We start from the raw sequence: 22,440 nt of genomic DNA on the forward strand, positions 1-22,440 counted from the left end.
GGGCCCCCCCCCCGGGAAGGCCCCGCCCCCGGAACCTCCAATCCTGGAGCCACAGCTGACCTTGGGCTGGGGCGACAGCTGCGGGAGAGAAAAGACGTCTTGGCTAATTGCCTCCCCAGCTCCCCTGACCGCAGTAGAAGGAAGAGTCCTAGGACGGCCTCCCCCTCCAGACCGACAGCTGCAAAAACTCACAGTGTGCTTAGCTTGAAGACACATACAGCAGGGAAGTGGTGGAAAATGTGGGTTATCTGACATGTGAGTCAGCTGTCACTACAAGGAAAAACCCTTGTAGTCAAGTCAACTTTTGGCTTCCAAGTTCCTGTTTTTGCTTATTCTTCCACCTCTACTTCCACGGACTTGTTGGCTCCGTGCCCCGCCTCTCCGAAGTGGGCTTTGTAAGCACATACTTTGAACCACCTGGGTCCCCTTCTGAAGTGAGGGCCTCCTGCCGGGTTGGCATGGCTCAGTGGTTGAGCATCGACCTATGCACCAGGAGGTCAGGGTTCGATTCCCGGTCAGGGCACATGCCCGGGTTGTGGGCTCAATCCCCAGTGTGAGGCGTGCAGGAAGCAGCCAATCAATGATTCTCTCTCATCATTGATGTTCCCTCCCCCTTCCTCTCTGAAATCAATAATAAAAATATATTGAAAATAAAGTGAGGGCCTCCTAGACCCGGAAGACCCCAGACAACCTGAGACCCCAAATAAGGTCCTCTCTCTAAAATCAATCAATAAAATAATTTTAAAAACCCAATAGGTTAAAAAAATAAATAACACAGGTGAACTAAATTCTCAGTTCTTTAGAGTTTCTTTGTGGCCTTGCCTTCAATCCCTCCAAAAAAACAAACAGACCTTAAGTTGATTTTTTTTAAGTTTCAAACCAAAACCTAGAAGTATTCGCCCCCCACCCCCAACGACCCAAATTTAAATGCAACCACCTCAAAATTATGAAAACAATTAAAATCAGGAAATGAAGGTATTTCAAAACACCCTACCCGACCCAAAGTCAGTTAAGATGACGCCGGCTAGAACTCTCACCAGGTTACTTCCATTGCTTTCGATTTTTATTCTCTACGGACAAAACCCAACACTCGCTGAACACTGTGTGATATCCTAACTTCTCTGCTCACATGCCCTCACACACCTGGCTTTGCCCAGGGCTCTCAAAGAGGGGTTCCATTTAGATGGCTGGGCTTTGCCTGTCATCAGAGCGATGACGACTTGGGTATTTCTCTGCTGCATTACTAGCGAATAAAAGATGAGAAGGAAAGAATAACTGATATCCCTATACACACCACCATGATACAGACATTAGTACTTGTGACTTTCAATGAAACGGTTCAAACTTGGCTGTGCTTGCAATCTCGTGCCTGTATGCCCTTCTCTCGGACTTATCAGAGGCTAAATTTAAGTTGTTGATTTTGCAAAAAGCCCAGATTGGTGACAGCACACACACACACACACACACACACACACACACACACAGAAAATGCACATGCAACTGACTAGCAGCAGGTGGAAAGGCACTCAATGACTGCCCTCAGGCCTGTTCCTGCTGGCTGTGGGACCCTGAGCAAACCCATTCTCTCCACCTCCTCTTCCGGAAAATCATTGGCATAATATGCACTTTTGTGAAAAAATTAAAAACAATCCCTTTTAATATATGATGGGGGAAATATTACAGAAAAGTATAGAGCAGAAGTCAAAGATTTTTTTCTAAAACAGGATGCTTTATGCTTAAGGGAAAGGGGAAAAAATAAAATGTTTGGTACTCTGTACCCTGTATTGACAGAATAGCCAGCCTCCCCCGGACCTCAACATTCATTCCACAAATAGAACAATGAAAAGACAGGGATCCCCTTGATCCCGGGCTCCCAGAGAATATCTTAGGTGCTAAAGAGTCTTGAAAGTGGAGGGGGGGGGGTGTCAATCCGTCCCTCCCTAAATGAATACATGAATAAATAAATTAAGATATCATAGAAAGATCCATTGCATTCCATTTAGAGATACAAATATGTAGAGAGAGTTTAAAGTTTCATGAGTTGCTCACTAGTCAGAACTGATGAGAAAGGTATGGATGGTGACCATGAAGAGGAGAGGCCTGGGCAGGTGCCCACTGTGAGCCCACCCCCCGGATGCGGGCGATGCAAGTCCCAGGGGCTCCTTTCCTTTCTGCTGCACCTTCACTCCCTGGCCGGGCTCCTTCCTTCATGTCCAGACCCCATAGGCCCTCACTCCACTCGCCTTCCCAGGGTCCGAGGTGCGCTTTGCAAATCTCTCAAACTCCCACGTGGAAGTGAGCATTCTGGGAAAAGGCGGAGCGAACCCCTGGCACCTGCGGGCTCGTTGGTGTGTTAGCCTGTCTCAGGGACACTTCACCTGCCCTTTCAATCCCTCTTCCTCCTCCGTGGACACAGGTTGCCCTACCTCAAAATCACAGTCCTGGCGGGGCGTTGGAATGGCCATGACCACAGGTAAGAACTTTGGAAGATGCCCATTCAACGGATGGCAACCGAGGCAGCCTGCGGCCATCCTCGCCCGGCACTTCCTCCCGTGTGATCTCAACACTCCTCCAAGGGAGACCTAGTCTCACCCTGCTGTGACAGAGAAGGGAATTGCAGCTCAGAGAGGTCATGGGGCTGCTCTGAGATGTGAACCCAGATCTGTCTGCCTGCGGGTCCTGGGCCCTTACTATGACACTGTGCTTTGCACTTAATGACAGTGACTGCTCCGCGGGCCCTGCTTTAAGGGCCGTGCTCACAGTAAGTCCACTAAAGCCTGACTCTGGCCCTGGGAGGTAGGGGCCACTGTGGCCTCATTTGAGAGGGCGCTGAGGCACAGCAAGCTGACAGCTCAACCCCAGGTCACATGACTGCCGATGGAGGAGTCAGCAGGCCAGTCCTCAGTCAGCTGGCCTCCAGCGTGAGTGCTCCTCACACCTCCACCACTCTCTCCACCTATCAAGGGCAATGTCCTGGGCTCCTGGCCGCTCAGCCCTTCCTTAGCCTGTCCTCCCTGAGGGCAGGGGCCAGGTCTCACCGTCTATGCGTCCACAGTGCCAATCGCAGTGCCTGGCACCCACCTGCAGGGCTGCAAAAAGAGCTCCCAAGCCAATGAATGGAGGGGACAAACCTTAGCTACTGCCCTTGACCATTTCATCTCTTAGCTTGTCCTGAACTTGCCTGGAACACAGACCCTCTGCGGTAATTAGCAAAGGAGAAAATGGTTATAAATTAACGTGCCTTTCCCAATTTTTCAGCTGCTCTCTTTTCCCCATCTCCCAGCCCCTACCTCCACACACAAAGAAACAAAAGCCAAGACTGTTAGAGCCACAGAGGACCTCGGAGCACCCAGTCTGGCCCAGAGAGGGTAGGGGGTGTCCCCAAGGTCACACAGCGGAATGGTTGCTTGATCAGTTGTCCCGTCTCCTGCCTCTTCCATTAAGGGAAAGAACAAGTTAGAAGGAGGGAGGAGGTGCCTTTGCTGGAGCCCAGGTGAGGTGGCAACATCAAAGCGGGAGTTTTCAGACCACTTTCTAATCTGCTCTGCTGAGGGTCTGGGTTCAAGCGGTGCCCTGGGCCTAAGCTGATCTTGCTGGGAGACCTCGGACAGACACCCGAACCTCTCCAGCCCTCAGCTTCTTATCTAGGAAGTGAGATGACTGGTTGGCTCCCCTCCAATATCCTTTTAAAAAATCTTTATTGATTTCAGAGAGGAAGGGAGAGGGAGAGAGAGACAGAAACATCAATGATGAGAGAGAATTATTGATCGATCGGCTGCCTTCTGCACGCCCCCTACTGGTTCATAGGTCAAAGCTCGACCATTGAGCCATGCCTGTCAGGCCCCTCCAATATCTGTTATGTTTTATTATTAAACATTGTTAAAACTTGTTGTAACAATATTTACAGCAGAAAGTTAGAAAACACAGAAGAAAATTTAAGTTACGGATAATCATACCACACAGAGACAGCGATGATTAATTATTCGGTGACACTCCTTCCCGCCACACGCACATGTTTGTTAAGCACAAGCGTTTTTTGTGCTCATTATGTGCCAGGGATGTTCTAGGCTCGTGACATACACGTATCCACAGTCCTTTTTCCGAAACCCACGGGGCCTCATGGGCTTTGGAACTGGGGGATTTTTTTTTTCAGGAAGGTAACACTTAACGCTTCACATTTTCACGTTAATATTTTGGCAGCAGAAGACATGAATATTCACACAAAATGGGATAAAGACTATAACTAACCACAACTATCCCAGGCAGGTTTGCTGGTAAAGGAGTTCAACGCCAACTCATGAACTTGAGTTTCGTAACTTTGACTCTCAGGACTGAGTTGTGCAATCCCGAACCCGTCCATCCCACTCAGTCTGCACATGCGCCCCCCACAGGGCAGCACTGAGGATAACAAGCTAGCAAGAGGCAGCTTGGAACCTGGTAGCTCACCCCAAGCCCACTGTGCCCTGACCACACTGCTGCTTATTCAACAGAACGGGCCCACCTTCGTTTCATGGTACGTGAACGTCTATTCTGCCACATCATGCATGTTCTCATCACCTCTATTTCTGAGGGTTACATGGGAATTCCAACCTTCGGGGACTGTTTCCAAGTGCAAGGAAAGGCCAAGTCCCAAGTCCTGGCCCGCGATGAACCCCAGAGGGAAGAGACTGGGTTGGGGTGGGGGCTGGATCTGAACAGATAGCACAAAGTCACTGGGTGGAAAATGGAAGGGATGGGGGAGAATACCTAACCACATTTAAAAGCAGGAGAAAAGTTCAAACTTGGAGTTTAACCCCAGAACTAGTCTACAAAGTCACAAGATTTCTACAAAAAGAATTGTATGCATACATTCTACTTCTGCTCAAGAGCAACACGGAAGTGTCTATTCATTTATTCATTCATGCATCCACCCATTCTTCCGTCTCATTCATCAGGTGTTCTGCACGCCGAGGAACACAGCATTCTGTCTTTGACAAGATGGGGTTGCCCGTTTCATTCATGCATTTGGCAAATATTTATCCAAAGTCTACGGCGAGCTGGCACTAGGCTCGGGAGTGGGGAAAAGCAGAGGTCCCTGGTTTCATGGAGCCTGCAGGAGGCAGGTCACAACTCAGGAAACAAATAAGGACATTGAAGAAGATCTCAAAGAGTGATGACGGCTTGTGAGGACAACACATCAGAATGATGGGTCAAGAAATGGGGCACGAGCAGTGAAAAAGAAGAATCTCTTACCCTTTGAGACAACATGGAGGGACCTAGAGAGTATCATGCTAAGGGAAACAAGCCAGTCAGAGAAAGACAAGTATCACATGATCTCACTCATATGTGGAATCTAAGTAACAAAATAAACTGATGAACGGAGTGGATTCAGAGACAGGGAAGCATGGAACACAGTGGGGAATCTTGGAGGGAAAGCGGAGGAGGGTGAGTGGGTGGGAGCTAATCAACCAAGGACCTTTTATGCATATATGCATGGCCCATGGCCACAGACAATGGGGTGGTGAGGGCCTGGGGAGGAGGCGGGCTAGAGGGAGTCAATGGGGGGAAAATCAGGACATACATAAAAATTTCAACAATAAAGAATTATGAAAAAAAAAAAAAGAAACGAGGCACGAGGGAGGGGACTTTATTTTATTTTTTTAATATATTTCTTATTGGTTTCAGAGAAGAAGGGAAGGGGAGAGATAGAAGCATCAGTGATGAGAGAGAATCATTGATCGGCTGCCGCCTGCACTCCCCCTACTGGGGATCGAGCCCGCAACCCAGGCATGTGCCTTTGGCCAGAATTGAACCTGGAACCCTTCAGTCCGCAGGCCGATGCTCTATCCACTGAGCCAAACTGGCTGGGCAGAAGGGGGAAACTTTAAAAGTGGGAGGGGGACAGGGAAGACCCTGGGAGGCAGAGACTCTGATGGGCCAAAGCCTGAGGTGGAGGCAGGACCGGCTACAGAATTGACAAGGCCCACGGCCAGATGTAGGGCCCCTTGTTCAAAAGTTATTAAGAATCTCGAGATGTGAGAGCAGAGCAAGCAGAGCACTCAGCCAAGTGCACGGGGCGCTGTGGGACTGCACAGGTCAGGGCCATGGAGCAGGCCCTGGAGGGTGGAGAGGGGAGTCTAGGGCGTGAAGAAGAAAAGGAAGCATTTCAGCTCAGAGGGCACAGCAAATACAAAGGCCCTGATGGAAGCGGCAAGGGTATTCTGGGATGCGGAGGGCACAGCAGGAAGAAGGCCCCTTTGCAAACCGCTTCAAAAAGAGCGGCCCTCCAGCCCTGGCCCGGTGGCTCAGTTAGTTGGAGCATCTTCCCATGCACCGAAAGGTGGCGGGTTCGATTCCCAGTTAGGGCACATACCTAGGTTGCAGGTTCGATCCCCGGTTGGGGCACAAACAGAAGGCAACCCATTGATGTTCTCTCTCACATCGATGTTTCTCGTGGCTCAGTTAGATGGAGCATCTTCCCATGCACCGAAAGGTGGCGGGTTCGATTCCCAGTTAGGGCACATACCTAGGTTGCAGGTTCGATCCCCGGTTGGGGCACAAACAGAAGGCAACCCATTGATGTTCTCTCTCACATCGATGTTTCTCTGTTTCTCACATCGATGTTTCTCTCTGTCTCTCCCTTCCACTCTCTTACCCTCAATGGAAAAAATATCCTCGCGTGAGGATTAACAAACACACAAAAAAATTTTAATAAAATAAAATCAATGAGCATATCCTCAGGTGAAGATTAAAAAGAAAAGGAAAGGAGCATCCCCCCACGCATTAAGCACATGCATTTTCCGTCCATGGCCTTGCCAGTCTCCCAGTAGTTGGCCTGGCAGGAAGAGAGGAGAGCCAGGTGGGTCACAAGGTGACCTTCGGTGGCGCCCAAGAAAACTGCAGGGGGCAGGGAAGATCCCCAGGCCCTGGAATAAACTCTCCAGGCCTTTGCCTTCTGTCTGAGAAACGGGGAAGGAGTGAGAGCCCCTATTCTCTGCTTCCATTTTGCAGAAACTGGGCCCACAAGGTTCAGAGCTTTGCCTGAGGGTGCAGATGATTGAGCAACGGATCAGGAAAAAAAAACACATAACACTAATGAAGGGAACTTCCTGGAATTAACAGGGACTCTGTCACCACTTCCACTGATGCTCCAGCTGGTAGCAGGCAGGGTGCCAGCCTGCACCTCCGAACTCAATGACCCGCATCTGAAAGTGGGCGGAGCATTTGACCTGGGGGCCCGGGGAAAGACACCGCCGCCACCACCCTGTGTAAGAGAAGACTCCAGCAGCAGCCCTCCATAAGCAGCGTATCGGGCAGCACAGTTCTAGAACGTCCCATTCTAGAAAGTCCTGTGGGCCTGCTCAGGTCTAGTTTGAAAGTTGCTTTTTCTAAGAGCTCTTCCCTGACCTGCACACACCTTTCTAAAATACTGCCTCTTAATAACCCCCTCTCCTGTACCCTGTTTCATTCTTGGCATTGGACACACTTGGAAACTATCTTATAGGCGTGTTTGTTTATTTGTACACTAGAGGCCCAGTGCACAAAATTCGTGCATGGGTAGGGTCCCTAGGCCTGGCCAGCGATCAGGGCCAATGGGGGCCTTCTGGCTGCTGGCCAGGGACTTCCTTCTGGCTGCTGGCCGGAGTCTCTCTTCCCCGGCTGCTGGCTGCCGGCTGGGGCCTTACTTCATTCCGCACTGCCCCCTGGTGGTCAGTGCACATCATATCAAGCGATAGAACTCCCGGTCTCCCGGTCGAACTCCCTCGGGGACACTTGCACATTAGCCTTTTATATATATAGATTTCCCATCTTCCAGTTAGGATGGACCTTCTTGTTTCCTGCTGGAGCTCTAGTAATTAAGGTATCTTGCCAACCCTCCTACTTAGATATCACTTAGCACACACACACCCCCTCCACACACACACACTGGACATTCACTTCTACCCTAATCTCTGTAGTTCATCAATTTCAGTGACTTGGTTTAATAAACTGCTTTCCCTAATTGCTGCTGAAATTGCCACACTGAGGGGAAAAAACGGGGTTTGGAGGGGAGAGAATGTTTGAGATTACTAGACAGCATGCACTGTGGGATCTTGGGAAAGGTACTTCACCTCTCTGGGCCTCAGTTTTGTCATCTGTAAAATGGGGATCCACCGCCAGCCTTGTATCATTGTTAGAAGAGATAAATGGGTAATTTATATAATCTATAGGTAGAAGCGGGGTGGGGAAGCTCTGGGTCAATTCGAGTAGTGGGTAAAGTGGGTGCTAGTGGGCAGAGCACCAGCCCAGGACAGGAGCTGGGGAGGAATCTCCTGCTTATTAAGCACCTATTGTGTACCAAACGCTGTGCATACTTTATAAACATCATCCCTTTTAATCCCTTCAACATTTTGCAGATGCAGGTTAAGTGCCAAGCCCAAGGTCACACAGTGGGGCAGGGGGGCAGAGCCAGGGTTGAACCAGGTACTCTTTGTACCAGACCCTAAAGCCTTCTCTTCCTTTAACCCTTCCAGAAGCTCTGAATAGTCCCCCGCTAGCCCCAGCCGGTTTTACTCAGTGGTTAGAGTCGGCCCTCGGACTGAAGGGGCCTGGGTTCGATTCTGGTCAAGGGCATGTACCTTGGTGGCAGGCTCGATCCCCAGCTCAGGTCAGGGCGTGTGCAGGAGGCAACCAATCGATGTGTCTCTCTCACATCGATGTTTCTCTCTCTGTGTCTCTTCTCCTTCCTTCCACTCTCTCTAAAAAAAAAAAATCAATGGAAAAAATATCCTCGGGTGATGATTAACCAAAAAATCAAAATAAAAAATAGTCTCCCTGGAGATCTTCCTCATAGGACACACTCGCATTTTCTTTTCTCTCAATCTCTTACTTCCAGGAACCAGGGTTAAAGTTAAGCTCGCTGGGAACGTGGGTCCCTATGGAAGAACCCCTCTCCTCGCCCAGGTTTTTCTCATGTTGGCAGAGCAAATACCAGAGCTGCTTAAAAGAACAGCCAGCAAGGGAGCCTACCCCTCACCCCCCAACCCCCACCCCGGCCTGTGAGGTTCTGGTTGGCGCCTCCTCTTGTCTCTGCTCTCCTATACTTCCCAAGTTTTCTACCGGGATCGACTGCGTTCCTTTTGTAATTTGGGAACGGAGGTGGCAAAGCTTGATAACAAAACAAAACCCTCCAAAAAGTCACCACCGGACAACGTTGGTTCCAGTATTTGGGATCTGAGTTTCTGCTTTTTAGGCATCCCTGGGGGGAGGCCCGCTTCTCGGTTAGTAGCCTCCTGCTGAATAAATGAATGGACAAATGAACAAATAAAGGAATGTGTCTCTTTAGGAGGCAGGGAACCTGTCCTGCCCTCCAGGCTCCCATCATCCCTTGTGGCGTAAGCTCATTTGGCTTAAATTATAACTAGTTACATGCAGAGTCCTCTTCCCCAACTAGGCTGAGATTGTCTAGAAAGCCAGTTTCCTGTTCACACAGTAGGTGTTCAAGAGACGATTTTGAAAGGAGGGGAGGAAGGAAGCAGAGAAGGGTAACATCTCCTGCTTTTCACATAGCTCCCCTGGAAGCCCTGGCATCCAAGGATGGCTTGATGGAGCAGGGGGCAGGGGTGTGAAGACCACTCCCTAACTCTGCGCCACCCTCCTGGTTACGAGGACAAAAAAGGCACCTTACCTCATAGCGGGGACAAGGGTCTCAGAGTCGCCTGCAGCTCGAAGAGCCTCCAGGGTCAGGGCCCCCAGGCTGGCCCTGCTGCCCTTGCGGGAAGAGTCTCGGCCAGGGCCAGCACCCGGCTCCTCGTCAGAGGAGTTGTCGTCAAAGGAGCCCAGGATGAAGTTGGTCATCAGCTGCCTCTTGATGTGCGCCTGCTTCTGGTCTTCTTTGGAGAGGGTTCTGGCTCGGGCCTGGGGCCTGGCCGGCGAGGACAGGCCATTGGTGTCTGGGGCCTCCAGGCCTTGGGTCCTTGTCCCATTGGCTGGGGAGGCATCCCGGGAGGGAAGGGGGCTTTTTGAGGGATTCCTGTGTCGGGGTGGCCTGGAGGTTCTTTGCCGATCGGCATCTTTGGGACCTTTTGGGGAGGCCGGCTCCGCCTGGCTAGGAGTCTTTGGCAAAGAGCTGTTGTCTCCATTTTTCTGCGGTGGCTCCTCTGAGCTGTTGGACGCTGGAAAGGGCTCCTGGCTTGGGATGAAGCTTGCCTCCGATTTATTCTTGGTGACTGGCTTGGAGTCCGTCATTTTCCCCCAGATTTTTAACCAGGAAAAGGTCAGGCAGGAGAGAATCAGACAACATAGAAAAAGCAGCAGGGTCATTCAGAAAACCTGCAAGGAGAAAAGGAGAGATGCTTTAGTATCTATGGCTTTGAGTTATTTCTCTTTTTAATTTTTTTAAAAATATTTTTTTATTGATTTTAGAGAGAGAGGACGGGAGAAGAAAGAGAGAAAAACATCAATGTGAGAGAGAAACATCCATCCGTTGCCTTCCGCATGTACCTGACCAGGGATTGAACCTGCAACCTGGGCATGTGCCCCGACTGGGAATTGAACCAGTGACCTTTCGGTGCACAGGACGACGCTCAACCAACTGAGCCACCAGAGAAACCAGAGTGAGTTATTTCTCTGTTACAGGAGCTCGTGGGATGAGAGGCAGTCGGGAATCTATGTGTTCAGCCAAGAGAGCCAGAGGAGAGAAGCCAGGGGCAGAGTGGAGAAGGGTCCTCCTTGCGGCTCCATCACGTGCTTGGTCTTGAGTGTACTCCTTAGCCCTCTGATTCTGGGTTGCTCACCTCTAATTCAGGTATGCTAACACATGCTCGCCGTGAATCATAAACATGCATGTGAGAGAGAACTAAATGAGATCATGTACTCTAAAATACTCTGTGATGGCATCGTAATAGCCAAACAGTTGGGACAATCCGAATGTCCACTAACTGATGAATGGATAAACAAAATGTGGTCCATCCGTACAATGGAATATCATGTAGCCATAAAAAAAGAATGAAGGCCAAAACCGGTTTGGCTCAGTGGATAGAGCGTCGGCCTGCGGACTGAAGGGTCCCAGGTTCGATTCCGGTCAAGGGCATGTACCTTGGTTGCAGGCACATCCCCAGTGGGGAGTGTGCAGGAGGCAGCTGATCGATGTTTCTAACTATCTCTCTCCCTTCCTCTCTGTAAAAAAATCAATAAAATATTTTTTTAAAAAAAGAATGAAACGCTGATACACAATAAAACATGCATGCATCTTGAAAACGTGCTAAGAAAAAGAAACACCTCATATCATATAATTCCATGTAGATGATGTGCCCGCAATAGGCAAATTCATAGAGACAGAAGAGTAGTGGTTGCCTAGGGATAGTGGGATACGGGTGAGAGATAAAGGTGTCTGTTTGGAGTGATGAAAGTGTTCTAAAATTCATGACAGTGATGGTTGCACGACTCTGTGAATATACTGAAAAACACTGAATTTTACATGAGTAAATTTTCTGATGTGTGAATTACATTCCAATAAAGCTGTTATCTAAAAAAAGACTTCCCTAGCCCTCGCTGGTTTGGCTCAGTGGCTAGAGCGTTGGCCTGCGGACCAAAGGGTCCCGGGTTCAATTCCGGTCAAGGGCACGTACCTTGGTTGCAGGCTACTGCCTGGCCTGGGCCCTGGTCAGGGCGTGTGCAGGAGGCAACCAATTGATGTGTTTCTCTCACATCGATGTTTCTCTCTGTCTTTCCCTCTCTCTTCCACTCTCTCTAAAAATCAATGGAAAAATATCCTCAGGTGAGGATTAAAAAACAACAACAACAGATCACAAAGTTTAAGCATACCAATGAAGTATCTAAAAGAGTGTGGGGTTTTTTCCTTTTTTTAGTTTCAACACAATGTTCTTAAGGGAAAAGTTCTCATGTTTTCCCAGAACTCCATGGCCCACACTCTTCTTGCCCACGTTGGCCAACAGAAGTTGCCAAAATGTTGTGGTCAAGGAAACTTTGTAGGTAATCCATGGGGCCAGAAGGATTCTTTTTCTTTTTAAGACCATCACGGTTTTGTTTAAAAGAAAGGGTCAGTCAAGGGTGGTTCAACATCCACAAAACGTAACAAACCACACAAGTAGCACAGAGGGGGGAAAAAAACACGTGATCATCTCAATGGACCCGGAAAAGCATTTAAGAAAACCCAGCAGCCTCTCCTGATTAAAACACTCGGAAAACTAGGAATAGAAAGGAACTTCAAGGTCACAACGCACATCTATGAAAAATTAATATCTACTCAATAGTGAAAGACTGCCATGCTTGCCCCCTAAGATCGGGACTAAGACAAGGGTGACCACTCTCACCTCCGCTATTCAACTAGGTATATTCCAAAAGAACCGAGAACAGGGACACACAGATACATGTACACACGAGTTCATAGCATTAACTTTCCAACTTTCTGAGGCCCAAGCCTTGCCCTCACCCTGGCACGACCGACAGTTGGGACCGGAGAATTCTCTGTGGAGGGGACTGTCCCGTGCATTGTAGGATGTTGATGCACATCCTTGGCCTCCACCCACTAGAGGACAGTAGCTCACTCCCTTTAGTTGCGACAACCAAAAATGTCTCCGGACGTTGCCAACTACTCCTGGGGAACAAAATTGCCCTCGGGTGCCCTAGCTGGTTTGGCTCAGTGGATAGAGCATCAGCCTGAGGACTGAAGGGTCCCGGGTTCGATTTAGTCAAGGGCACATGCCCGGGTTTCCGCCTCAATCCCCAGTAGGGGGCGTGCAGGAGACAGCTGATCAGTGATTCTCATCATTGATGTTTCCTTCTCTCTCTCTCTCCCCCTCCCTCTCTCTCTTCCTCTCTGAAATCAATAAAAATACATTTTTAAAAAATTGCCCTCGGGTGAGAATCAATGGTCTAAACCAGCGGTTCTCAACCTGTGGGTCGCGACCCCTTTGGGGGTCCAACGACCCTTTCACAGGGGTCGCCTAAGACCATCCTGCATATCAGATATTTACATTACGATTCATAATAGTAGCAAAATTACAGTTATGAAGTAGCAACGAAAATAATTTTATGGTTGGGGGTCACCACAACATGAGGAACTGTATTAAGGGGTCGCGGCATTAGGAAGGTTGAGAACCACTGGTCTAAACTCTTCCACCTACTCCCTCCCTCCCGCTTCTGGGCCCTGAGGTGAGGTGGGAGCTTCTGGGAACAGAGTCTATTTCTTACTCATTTCTTGCACATAGTAGGTCCTCAAGGAAAGCTTAAGAAATGTCAGAGTCCTGAAATGGCAGGCTTACAGTTGTCCTCAGGACAAATTTTGAAATTAGCAATTGGCAGATGGCATCACCCAAAACGCTGCCAAAGCTATCCTGGCTTCCCCAGAAGCTCCAACAGGTTGCAGTCCTACCTACTTCCTCCCTAGGCCGGAGGGCATGGGGGCGGGAGTAGAAGGCCCACTCCCCCTCTCACGCCCTCTGCCGGCCACACTGGCCAAGCACCTTCACAACTCCCCAGCCCACCCCCACCAGGCTCTTTGCTCAGCCGGCCTGGGACTGCCACGCTCACCAGCGAGTACAGACCTCCATCCTGGTAACTCTGATGCACAGTATGGAAATGGCCAGTCACTGGTCTCCCCTGGCCAATTTCGGAAGTCCCTTGGGGATATGAACTGTTTGTCATTCATTTCTGGATCCTTGTGCCCGGCTTGGTGCTTGGTGCCCAGTTGTTGCTCAAAACGTGTGTATCGAATGAATGACAAATCCATGCACACACACTGAGCACCAATGGATGGCCTGAGGTGAGCTGGAATTTGGATTTTAGGGCCTCGTTTCTGGGACTGTGTCAGGAATGCCCCGGGAACGAGCTGGGTGTCTCTGTGGAGGTTCTGAAGTTGAGAGCCAAGCAGGACACCGTATCCCAATGTGGCCAAGTTTAGGCACATTTAAAATGTGCATGTCTGAAATTGTGAGCTCGAAGAAACAGTGAAAATAGTGCATGAAGTTGAAATGCTGAGCAAACCAGAGCAGCATGAAGGCAAACATGTGCTACAAGCGCTTGGGACTTAGGAATCCTGAGAATGCATTCTTTTTTAAAATATATTTTTATTGATTTCAGAGAGGAAGGGAGAGGGAGAGATAGAAACATCAGTGATGAGAGAGAATCATCCATCAGCTGCCTCCTGCACACCCCCTACTGGGGATGGAGCCTACAACCCGGGCATGTGTCCTAACCGAGAATCGAACTGTGACCTCGAGGAAGGGAGAGGGAGAGATAGAAACATCAGTGATGAGAGAGAATCATCCATCAGCTGCCTCCTGCACACCCCCTACTGGGGATGGAGCCTACAACCCGGGCATGTGTCCTAACCGAGAATCGAACTGTGACCTCCTGGTTCATCGGCCAACCCTCAACCACTGAGCCACACCAGCCGGGCTTGAAAATACATTCTTTGCATGGATTCCCATTGGCAAACCAATCAAACTATGCAAGTTTTGCATTAGGCAAGCTCTTCGGGAACTTGCTCCGGAAATCCCTGCTGGCACTGTGTGTGAATGAATAGGTGGTGGGTGCAAAAAGAGGGAGTGAGTGGATGGGCAGATGGGCAAGATGCAGAGACACATGCGCAGTGGGGATGGAGGGGTGGGGGTGAAGCTGCCAAGCTTACATTGGCACCCTCTCTTACTCTGCAAATCCTTGAAGACCTGCTGTTATTCTGATAGGGGCCAGTACAGCTAACACCCCAAAACCTGCCTTGGGAGAGCTACCTGCACGAAAAACCCCCAGGGTCCCTCCATTTTCTTTGTAGATTAATGACAGGACCCCAAGGCCACCACACAAGTAAGCACCTGGGGCCAAATGGGGGAACTGTTTGAGAAAGCTCTCAAAGAAACTCCGAGTCTCAGTTTCCTCATCTGTAAAATGGGGATGCCAATTCTTGCCCCATTTTCCCGCCTCACAACTGCTCTTCCAATAACACATACACATATATACAGCACTTACACATACTGAAACCACCACGAACACAGAGTGCCTTCAAGCTCCCAATCCTCAGAACAACTTGATGGGCATTGTTATTGCTGCTGCCACGACTTTAGTCCCATTTCACTGCTGGTAAACTGAGGCACAGGGAAGCTCAGCACCTTGACTTCACTCAAATCCAAGCCCAGCACCCACACCTTTCCCCCTGGCCCACCCCCAAGCTGGATTTAAATTAATCCCATAAAGTGGAGGGTGTTACTATGAGCACATGGATACGATCATAAAACCAGACACCTGTCTGTTACAAAGAAGAAGGAACCGCACAGCGACCAGCGCTGTCATGTAGGATCACTGTGCCTGCAGTTTGATTCCATGGGCAAGAGAGGCTCCCCGTGCAACTCTGTGGGTCACGCCATGCCGCGCTGTGGCCCTTCGCTGAGATAACCCAGCGGCCCCAAAGACCCAGCACCGGCCAACGCTATTTTTATTTCTTGCAAACCCAACTCAAAGCAACAGCTGCCGGGTGCCAGAGCAATCATGGCCCTGGCCACACGAATGCAGGCCACGGCGCGGCTCCAAGCAGTGCTGGCCAGCAGCCAGCCCAGGGCTGGAGAGAGAGGGGGTCATGAGCTAGGTTTCCTGCTCCCCCCCATTTCCCCTCCCCACCCACACCCATCCCTGACAAGGTCTTTGAGGGAGAAGGGGAGGGTGTCAGTGGGCAGCCGGCACTCCCAGCTCCCACTCGGACTTTTCCTCCCACCAAGATGACCTCCCGAGGGCTTGCTGCCTGCCACTTACCATGACTGTGGACACAGCCACCAGCTGCACCCCGTCTGGGTCTGACAGGCGCCCGCTCTGACTAAGGGAGCCCAGCCCGCGCAGTGTCACCTTTCAGCGGGAGGCCGGTGGCGTGCATCAGGCCATGGGGGAGGAGTTTGGCCGGCCGGTGCCCCAGCACGGGTAAGCTTTCTCCCAAGTCAGCTGTGCCGCACATGTTCTTGTTTGTCACCCGCCAATAGAAGCCAGTTGCGAAGGTCCCTGCTCAGCCCTCACCTGGCCTCCGGCTCAGGTACTTAAGAGGCTGTCTGCGTTCTCGGGGTTCGCCGGCCCACAGGGCCACCTCCCTCCGGCTTGCCACATTCCTGTACTTAGGCCTACTTCTCAGCTCATGCAATCACCCCCTTGCCCAACTCTGTGTCTGTCGCTAAAGTAAAACACTCCCAGGATCACGAGCGCCCGGTGTAGACAGGGAAACCAGATTGAGGCAGCTTCTGTTCCTCCGTGGGCATCGGTCAGGCACCTGACTGTGGGGAAGGGGGAGCGGGGGGGGCGTCTCAGCAGACCCTGGGTTTGGCCAAGTTGGGCATGACGGAAAGAGAAGCGAAAGCGTCAGGAGGAAGAGTGGGTGGTTAGGGACCCTCCTGCTGGCAGGTGATGGCGGAAGGCCTGTGAGTTCACAGGTAATTAAGGTGATAGGAACAAACAAAGTTGACTGGCAGCTGCTACCTTCACCTGTATGATGGTCCAAGGGGCCAGGGGTGTCACAGGTCAGTATTTCCCAAAAAGATGCCTTCTCCAACCTACAGCCTAAAAGGAGGAACCCTTGGCCAGCCCGGTGTCCCTGTTCTATAGGTGAACAGAGGCCAGAGGTCACACATGAAATGAGGGACACAGCCACACCCAGCACCAAGGTCCCAGCCTCGGGCCGGGGCTCCTTCTATACCGAGGCGCCAATCACAGCAAATTCCACTGTCCTTGGGCAGCTGGGTCAGGGCCTTGGAAACTGACCTGCGTTCACATGGAGGCTCTGTCACCCACACGCAGGGCGCGCCTGGGGCAAGTTCAATACCCTCTCCAAGCCTCAGGTGACTCATCTGCAAAGTCAGATAAGGGCACAGCCTGCAAGATGAGGCTGTCGAGGTTGATGCAATCACCTACGCAGGGCACTGAGTCCCGCTCATCTTAGCCACTGCCATGAGCTCGCCCACCTCACAGGATCGCTGGATCAACCAAGATGCCATTAGTCGCTGAACACAACCTTCCCCTTCTTGTGCGTCAAAAGGAGAGAGCGAGGCAGGCGATCAGGAGTGCGGTGTCTTCTGTGGGGGCCTCCTCTATACATGGGCTTACAGCCTGGCCGGCATGGTTCTCTAGATTTGGGATTCTTCTCCTGGGAAAGGGTGCGCGGAGACAGGAGAGTTCCGCCCAGATAAAAAAAATGCCTTTCAAATCAACATCTAGCCACTGGAACACCGGAATCAGGAAAAGTCACATCTGGAAGGCAGTTCAGAGAGAACTCCTTTCAGGGGTGGAGATGGGTGAGAGGGAGAGCAAAGGGGACATCCGCTGTGGGGCTTTGAAGGCTGAATAGGAGTTCACCAGGCCACTAAGGGGGCAGGACATCTCAAGCAGAATTTGCTCTTGGCATCTTGCTAGATGATAAGTTAAAAATTCTACTGGCTAAATATGGGGACTCTACCAAAGGTACTAAACCGGGAGCAGCAATTAGCAAACTGGTTCTATTGTGAGGGTTAATCATTTGTTTTAATACTTTTGTGTCTGAAGAACATATGCGACAACCTTCAGGTGACAATGGAGGGAGGTGTACCTTGTGTCATCCAAGAACCTCACCGACACCTGCCTGCGAGTGTGACCAAGGGTGCTGGTGCAAAGGTCACACTTCCTTACCCCAGAGGACAAACGCTCGGGGAGAGCAACAGAATTGCAACCCTCACCTCTAAGAATAGACTCTGTTCTCTGTGACTCCCTCACTACAGACACTAAGGAAAGCGCCTCATAAGAATAAATAACAACAACAACGCCTTCCATCAGAGCGAGCATCTTGCATCCAGAATCTCGATGACCCCTCACAGCAGCCCTACGAGGGAGGTATTAGTCTCCTCTCTTTCACATTATTATTACTGTCCTAGTTCACAAATCAGGCATGAGAAAACCCAAGGCCCAGAGAGGGGGAGTGACCTGCTCTAAGTCACACAGCCCGGAGGGACATGAAAGCCAAACCCGTTCTGCTTGACTCCAGAGCCAGGATTTGTAATAGGTGGACGTGAGCGGGCTGTTGATCCCATGGATTAACTGGCTATCCTCTTAACTGGGTGGAATCAGAAACCCAGAAATAAGACCCAGGGAGAGGCAGCAGGTCTCAAACTTAGCACATGTCCGAGCATCTGGGTCTCCAGAGAATCCCGGCAAATGCTATTTGCATAAGCAAACAATCCTGAGCTTTTGTGCCAAATCCAAATCCACTTGCCCTTGGAGCCCAGCAGGTGTGCAGCTGCAGGGGCCACCGATGTGGCAACAACTTTGGGAAGGAAAACACATTGGAGAGAAGTCTGTGAATTTCGGGAAAAGGCTCAGATGACCAAGGCCCACGGTTCTCCGGGAATGTTGGCCTAGAAAGGTGCGCTTGGGCAGGGCCTGGCACACTGTAGGTGCTCAATTAATGCCTGGAGAGCCAAATCGCATGTTTTTTAAAAACTGATTTGAGAGAGAGAGAGAGAGAGAGAGAGAGAGAGAGAGAGAGAGAGAGAGAAACATCGATTTGTTGTTCTATTATGTATGCATTCATTGTTTGATTCTTATACGTGCCCTGACCTGGGACCCGACCCACAACCTTGGTGTATCAGGACAACACTCTAAGCCAGCGGTCACCAACCGGCGGTCCACGGACCACTGATGGTCCGTGAGGTCCGAAAGGTTGGTGACCACTGCTCTTGAGCAACCAGGACAGGCCCCAAACTGAACTTTTGATGGAGGTTGACTTGCCAGCCCAGGCAAAACTGGCCCAAATGGTTCCGGACCAGCCCTGCTTTAGAGAAATGTAAGATGAGTGGGTCTGTCTCGAAGGCTAATCGGGCTCCCCTATTCCTCTAACATCTCATGAGAGTCATCCCTGCAGAAACTGCCCACGTGGACTGTCCCACACGCCTCAGGTCCAGGGCCCCCGCCCCCTTCGCAGATGGAATTCCATCCTCCTCCCCTTCTATTCCTTCTGTGCCGGGACCTGCCTTCAACCATTCACTCATTCAACACTTGGTAATTCCCAAGCACCTGCCAGGCGTGGCGCCGGCTACTGGAGACACGGAGCGGACGGCGGCCCTGCCCGCGTGGGTTTAATCTCACCGAGTAAGATCACAGAGGCACGTGAGGGCACAGCGGGGAGAACCGTCAGAAAGGAGAAGCCTGCCCAGCTGGCGTGGCTCAGTGGTTGAGCATCAACCTATGAACCAGGAGGTCATGGTTCGATTCCCGGTCAGGGTAATGCCCGGGTTGCAAGCTCGATCCCCAGTGTGGGGCGTGTAGGAGGCGGCCAATCAATGATTCTCTCTCATCGTGGATGTTTCTGTCTCTCTCTCCCTCTCTGAAAGCAACAAAAAATAAAAAGAAGCCTGTGCCGTGCACGGGACCAGGGCCCAGCCTTGGTCTGCGAGGTCAGGGAAGTGATCTCAAAGCAGGAGGCTTCTGCGGGGGGCGGGAGCGTGGTTCAGCCAGGAGGAGCCGGGCAGGAAGGTGGAGGAAATGGTGGGAGCAGATGGAGCAGGGATCAGCACAGGCAGCCCCGTGTTTCCCAAACTGCGTGTACCCCAGCCCCTTCCCCGCCTTGCACGGGTCATCAAGGGCCCCTCCCTTTGTTGGGAGAGTTGCTATAGGAGACCACAGCCTTAGAACAGAGCGGGGAAAGCCTGCTAAGGGGGCGTTTCCAACAACACATTATTCCGGTGACTCCTGGAGCCTGTGACCCATTTATTTTTATTTTTATTTTTGTTAATCCTCACCGGAGGGTATTTTTCCATTGACTTTTTAGAGAGAGTGGAAGGGAGGGGGAGAGACACAGAAAGAGAAACACATCAACTGGTTGCCTCCCGCATGCGCCCCAACCAGGGGCCAGGGATTGAGCCTGCAACCGAGGTACGTGCTCTTGACTGGAACCGAACCCGGACCCTTCAGTCCGAGGGCCGACGCTCTATCCACTGAGCCAAACCGGCTAGGGCTCATGACCCACTTATTTCCAAATAGAAAGAAGAGCATGTTGGGGGTTGTCCTTTAATGTCACTCTTAACCATGATTTAATCTGATTGGAAAAGAGGAGGGGGGGGGAACGGTGGTTCAGTGAGTCCAATCAGAGTGGCACAAAACCCGGGTATCCGGAGTGTGGCTGTGTCTGGGGCCCAGCTCAGGTGAGGGAGCTCGGGTGCGCTGGGCCCAGAGAGGTCCAGAGCAGCACTTCTGGCATGAGGCTAACCCGGGTGGGTGGAGACTCTGCTGTTTGTCACCTGATGGGCCTGGGCCTGTCACAGAAATTCTCAGCACTTTGATTTCCTGGTCTGGGGAGTGGAGTAAGTAATACCTACCCCCCCACCCCCTCAGGACCATCCTAGTGTGTAAACGCCTGGCATGTGCCAACTTCTCAATACTCGAGACCTCAGGTTTCCTGCTGTACCCGCCTGGCCTGTCCAGTACAAGGAGTTCTGGATCCCCGGGACAAAGGGGCAGGGCCCTTTGTGCCACGGGGATGAGTTAGTTCCCTGGTATCACGCAGGGCTCTATTAGAATGGCATCTGACATGCGCGTGAAGCCTGCAGATAAGATGCGAGGTTTCTGGCCGTGCTTCCGGGGTTCCCTAGGCACAGGTGCACTCTCCTCTGAAGGTCGGGATCCCCATGTGAAAATTCAGAAGAAGCGTGAGAACAAGAAACCCCGGCGTTTCGACAGGGATATAAGATTGTCTGAAAAGTTCCATCTCAGGTGACAATGTTTATTTCGCCATAAAGATGGAGTGCCTTGTGTAATGGAAGACGTTGCTACCTCAGACCTAAAAGTGATCAAACTGGGAGGGAGTCTACCTGGGCAGGAGCAAATAAAACGCCTTTGCATAAACACAAAACGCCTTCCCCTGAGCGTTTCAAATATGGGGCAGGTCTGCACCTCACACTACCTCGCCTGAGAATTGGCTGGGTCTTTCCACTTAAAACTTGGAGAAGCCAGTAAAGACATCACATCTTGTAAAGGCCTCGCAAGACACTGTTAGAAGGAAAACTTTTCTTTCTTTCCTTTTCATAATATTTTTGTTGATTTCAGAGAGGAAGGCCGAAGGAGAGAGAGAGAGATAGAAACATCAATGATGAGAAAGAATCGTTGACCGGGAATTGAACCGTGACCTCCTGGTTCATAGGTCAATACTCAACCACTGAGCCATGCCGGCCCGGCAGAAGGAAAACATTTCTCAAACAACATTTAGACCTTAGAGTTTTTAAATGGAAAGACCCGCTTCCTGGGGAGTCCCCTCAGTCCTGGATAAGTCTGGGTGCTGGGTCACCCTACCTATGGGGAAGCCCGTTTATGTTAAAATAATCATGATCAGTGTGAAAGACATAGTTAGGTACCAGATGAATGCAAAGAATCAGAGGCCTTTGGGGAAACAAGGTCTGAGAAGCTTTAACACAGCAGCAACCTCAGGAGGAGGACGGTGCCAGGAGACACCCCGTTTTCCTCTGTACTGTTTCAATCTTTTACTTTTTGTACTACGACTTTTAAAAATGAAAGAAAACCATGTCTTTCCAGCAATGCAGAAACACTATCAATGCTTTACTTGTAAGAGCCTGTTTTTTTAAAAAAAAAAACACACACAAGCAAGTTGGAGAAACAGAATACTTATCCTTACGACCGAAGTTTGGGGGGACAAAAAATAAATAAATGAATAAATCTCAGAACAGCCTTCTACTGGTAGGTAAACCTAAACCCTAAAGCATTCCGGCGCGTGGAACTAACGAGTAAGCACCGGATTCCCAGCAACATGACCATTTATAGACGCAAAGGAAGACCCTTCTCCTTCATCGGTTACATTCAGAGCCCTTCGGATCAGCCTCCCACACACAGAACAGGACTGCTGCCCCGGGAAAGCCCACGTGCGCACCACTGCGCAGGGGCCGCTGTCCCTATGCACTGACTGCCCCGGCCACTTGGTCGCTGGCGTGAAGTCCCCGACCCCAGGGAGGGGTGCGCTCACTTACCCCTTCTCTCCTGGCCTTTTCTTTCCCCATGTCCTCCCAACTGTGTACTCAGGCTCACGTTCTCCAGGGTTGTTTGCGGAGGGCCCGAGGCTCGCTGCTCCCTGCCGTGACCGTAAATGTCACTTTTAGATTAACCGGCCCTTGCCAGTTTAAAAATATCCCGGGTGCACTTAACCTTCAAGGCACCGAAGAGCAATAACAACCCAGGTGCAGCAGGACAGGATCCCTCGGCAGAGCGTTGGCGCTGGCGGTTTCCACCTCTCAATCCCGCCCGCAACTTGCTTTACTTCAAAATTCGTAGGCGCCTAAGCCACCGGGGATCTAAAGTCCAAGCTGTCGTAAGCAATACAAAGCCATGCTGGCCCTCCTCTGACAGGCTATGCACAGGCTGTTGGACATTTGAGAAGTGGCTTCTGGATCAAGCCCGGTGAATGGGCTCAGGGGATGGCTATCGAAAGATCACCTGGCTTCTCTCCTGGGGGAGGGG

The 22,440-nt window shown here is 50.9% G+C and overlaps 1 protein-coding gene across 5 annotated transcripts in view; it reads right to left on the minus strand.

Moving 5' to 3' along the window:
- The window catches only part of ACACB (acetyl-CoA carboxylase beta), a 92,897-nt gene that overhangs the window by 65,410 nt on the left and 5,047 nt on the right, over positions 1–22,440 (minus strand). For 2 of the 5 annotated variants that reach the window (XM_014542439.1, XM_005869674.2), the window contains exons 1-2: positions 21,954–22,375; positions 9,647–10,290 (exon numbers count right to left, since the gene is read on the minus strand). In XM_014542439.1, coding sequence (XP_014397925.1) covers positions 9,647–10,281 — 635 coding nt within the window. In that variant the 5' untranslated portion in view covers positions 10,282–10,290; positions 21,954–22,375. Of the gene's footprint in view, positions 1–9,646; positions 10,291–15,723; positions 15,811–21,953; positions 22,376–22,440 lie in introns of those variants that run through there. The other 3 variants (XM_005869676.2, XM_005869673.2, XM_005869675.2) reach the window with 2 other exon arrangements.

The sequence above is a fragment of the Myotis brandtii genome, unplaced genomic scaffold (genome assembly GCF_000412655.1).
Source record: "Myotis brandtii unplaced genomic scaffold, ASM41265v1 scaffold303, whole genome shotgun sequence".
Lineage (NCBI taxonomy): Eukaryota > Metazoa > Chordata > Mammalia > Chiroptera > Vespertilionidae > Myotis > Myotis brandtii.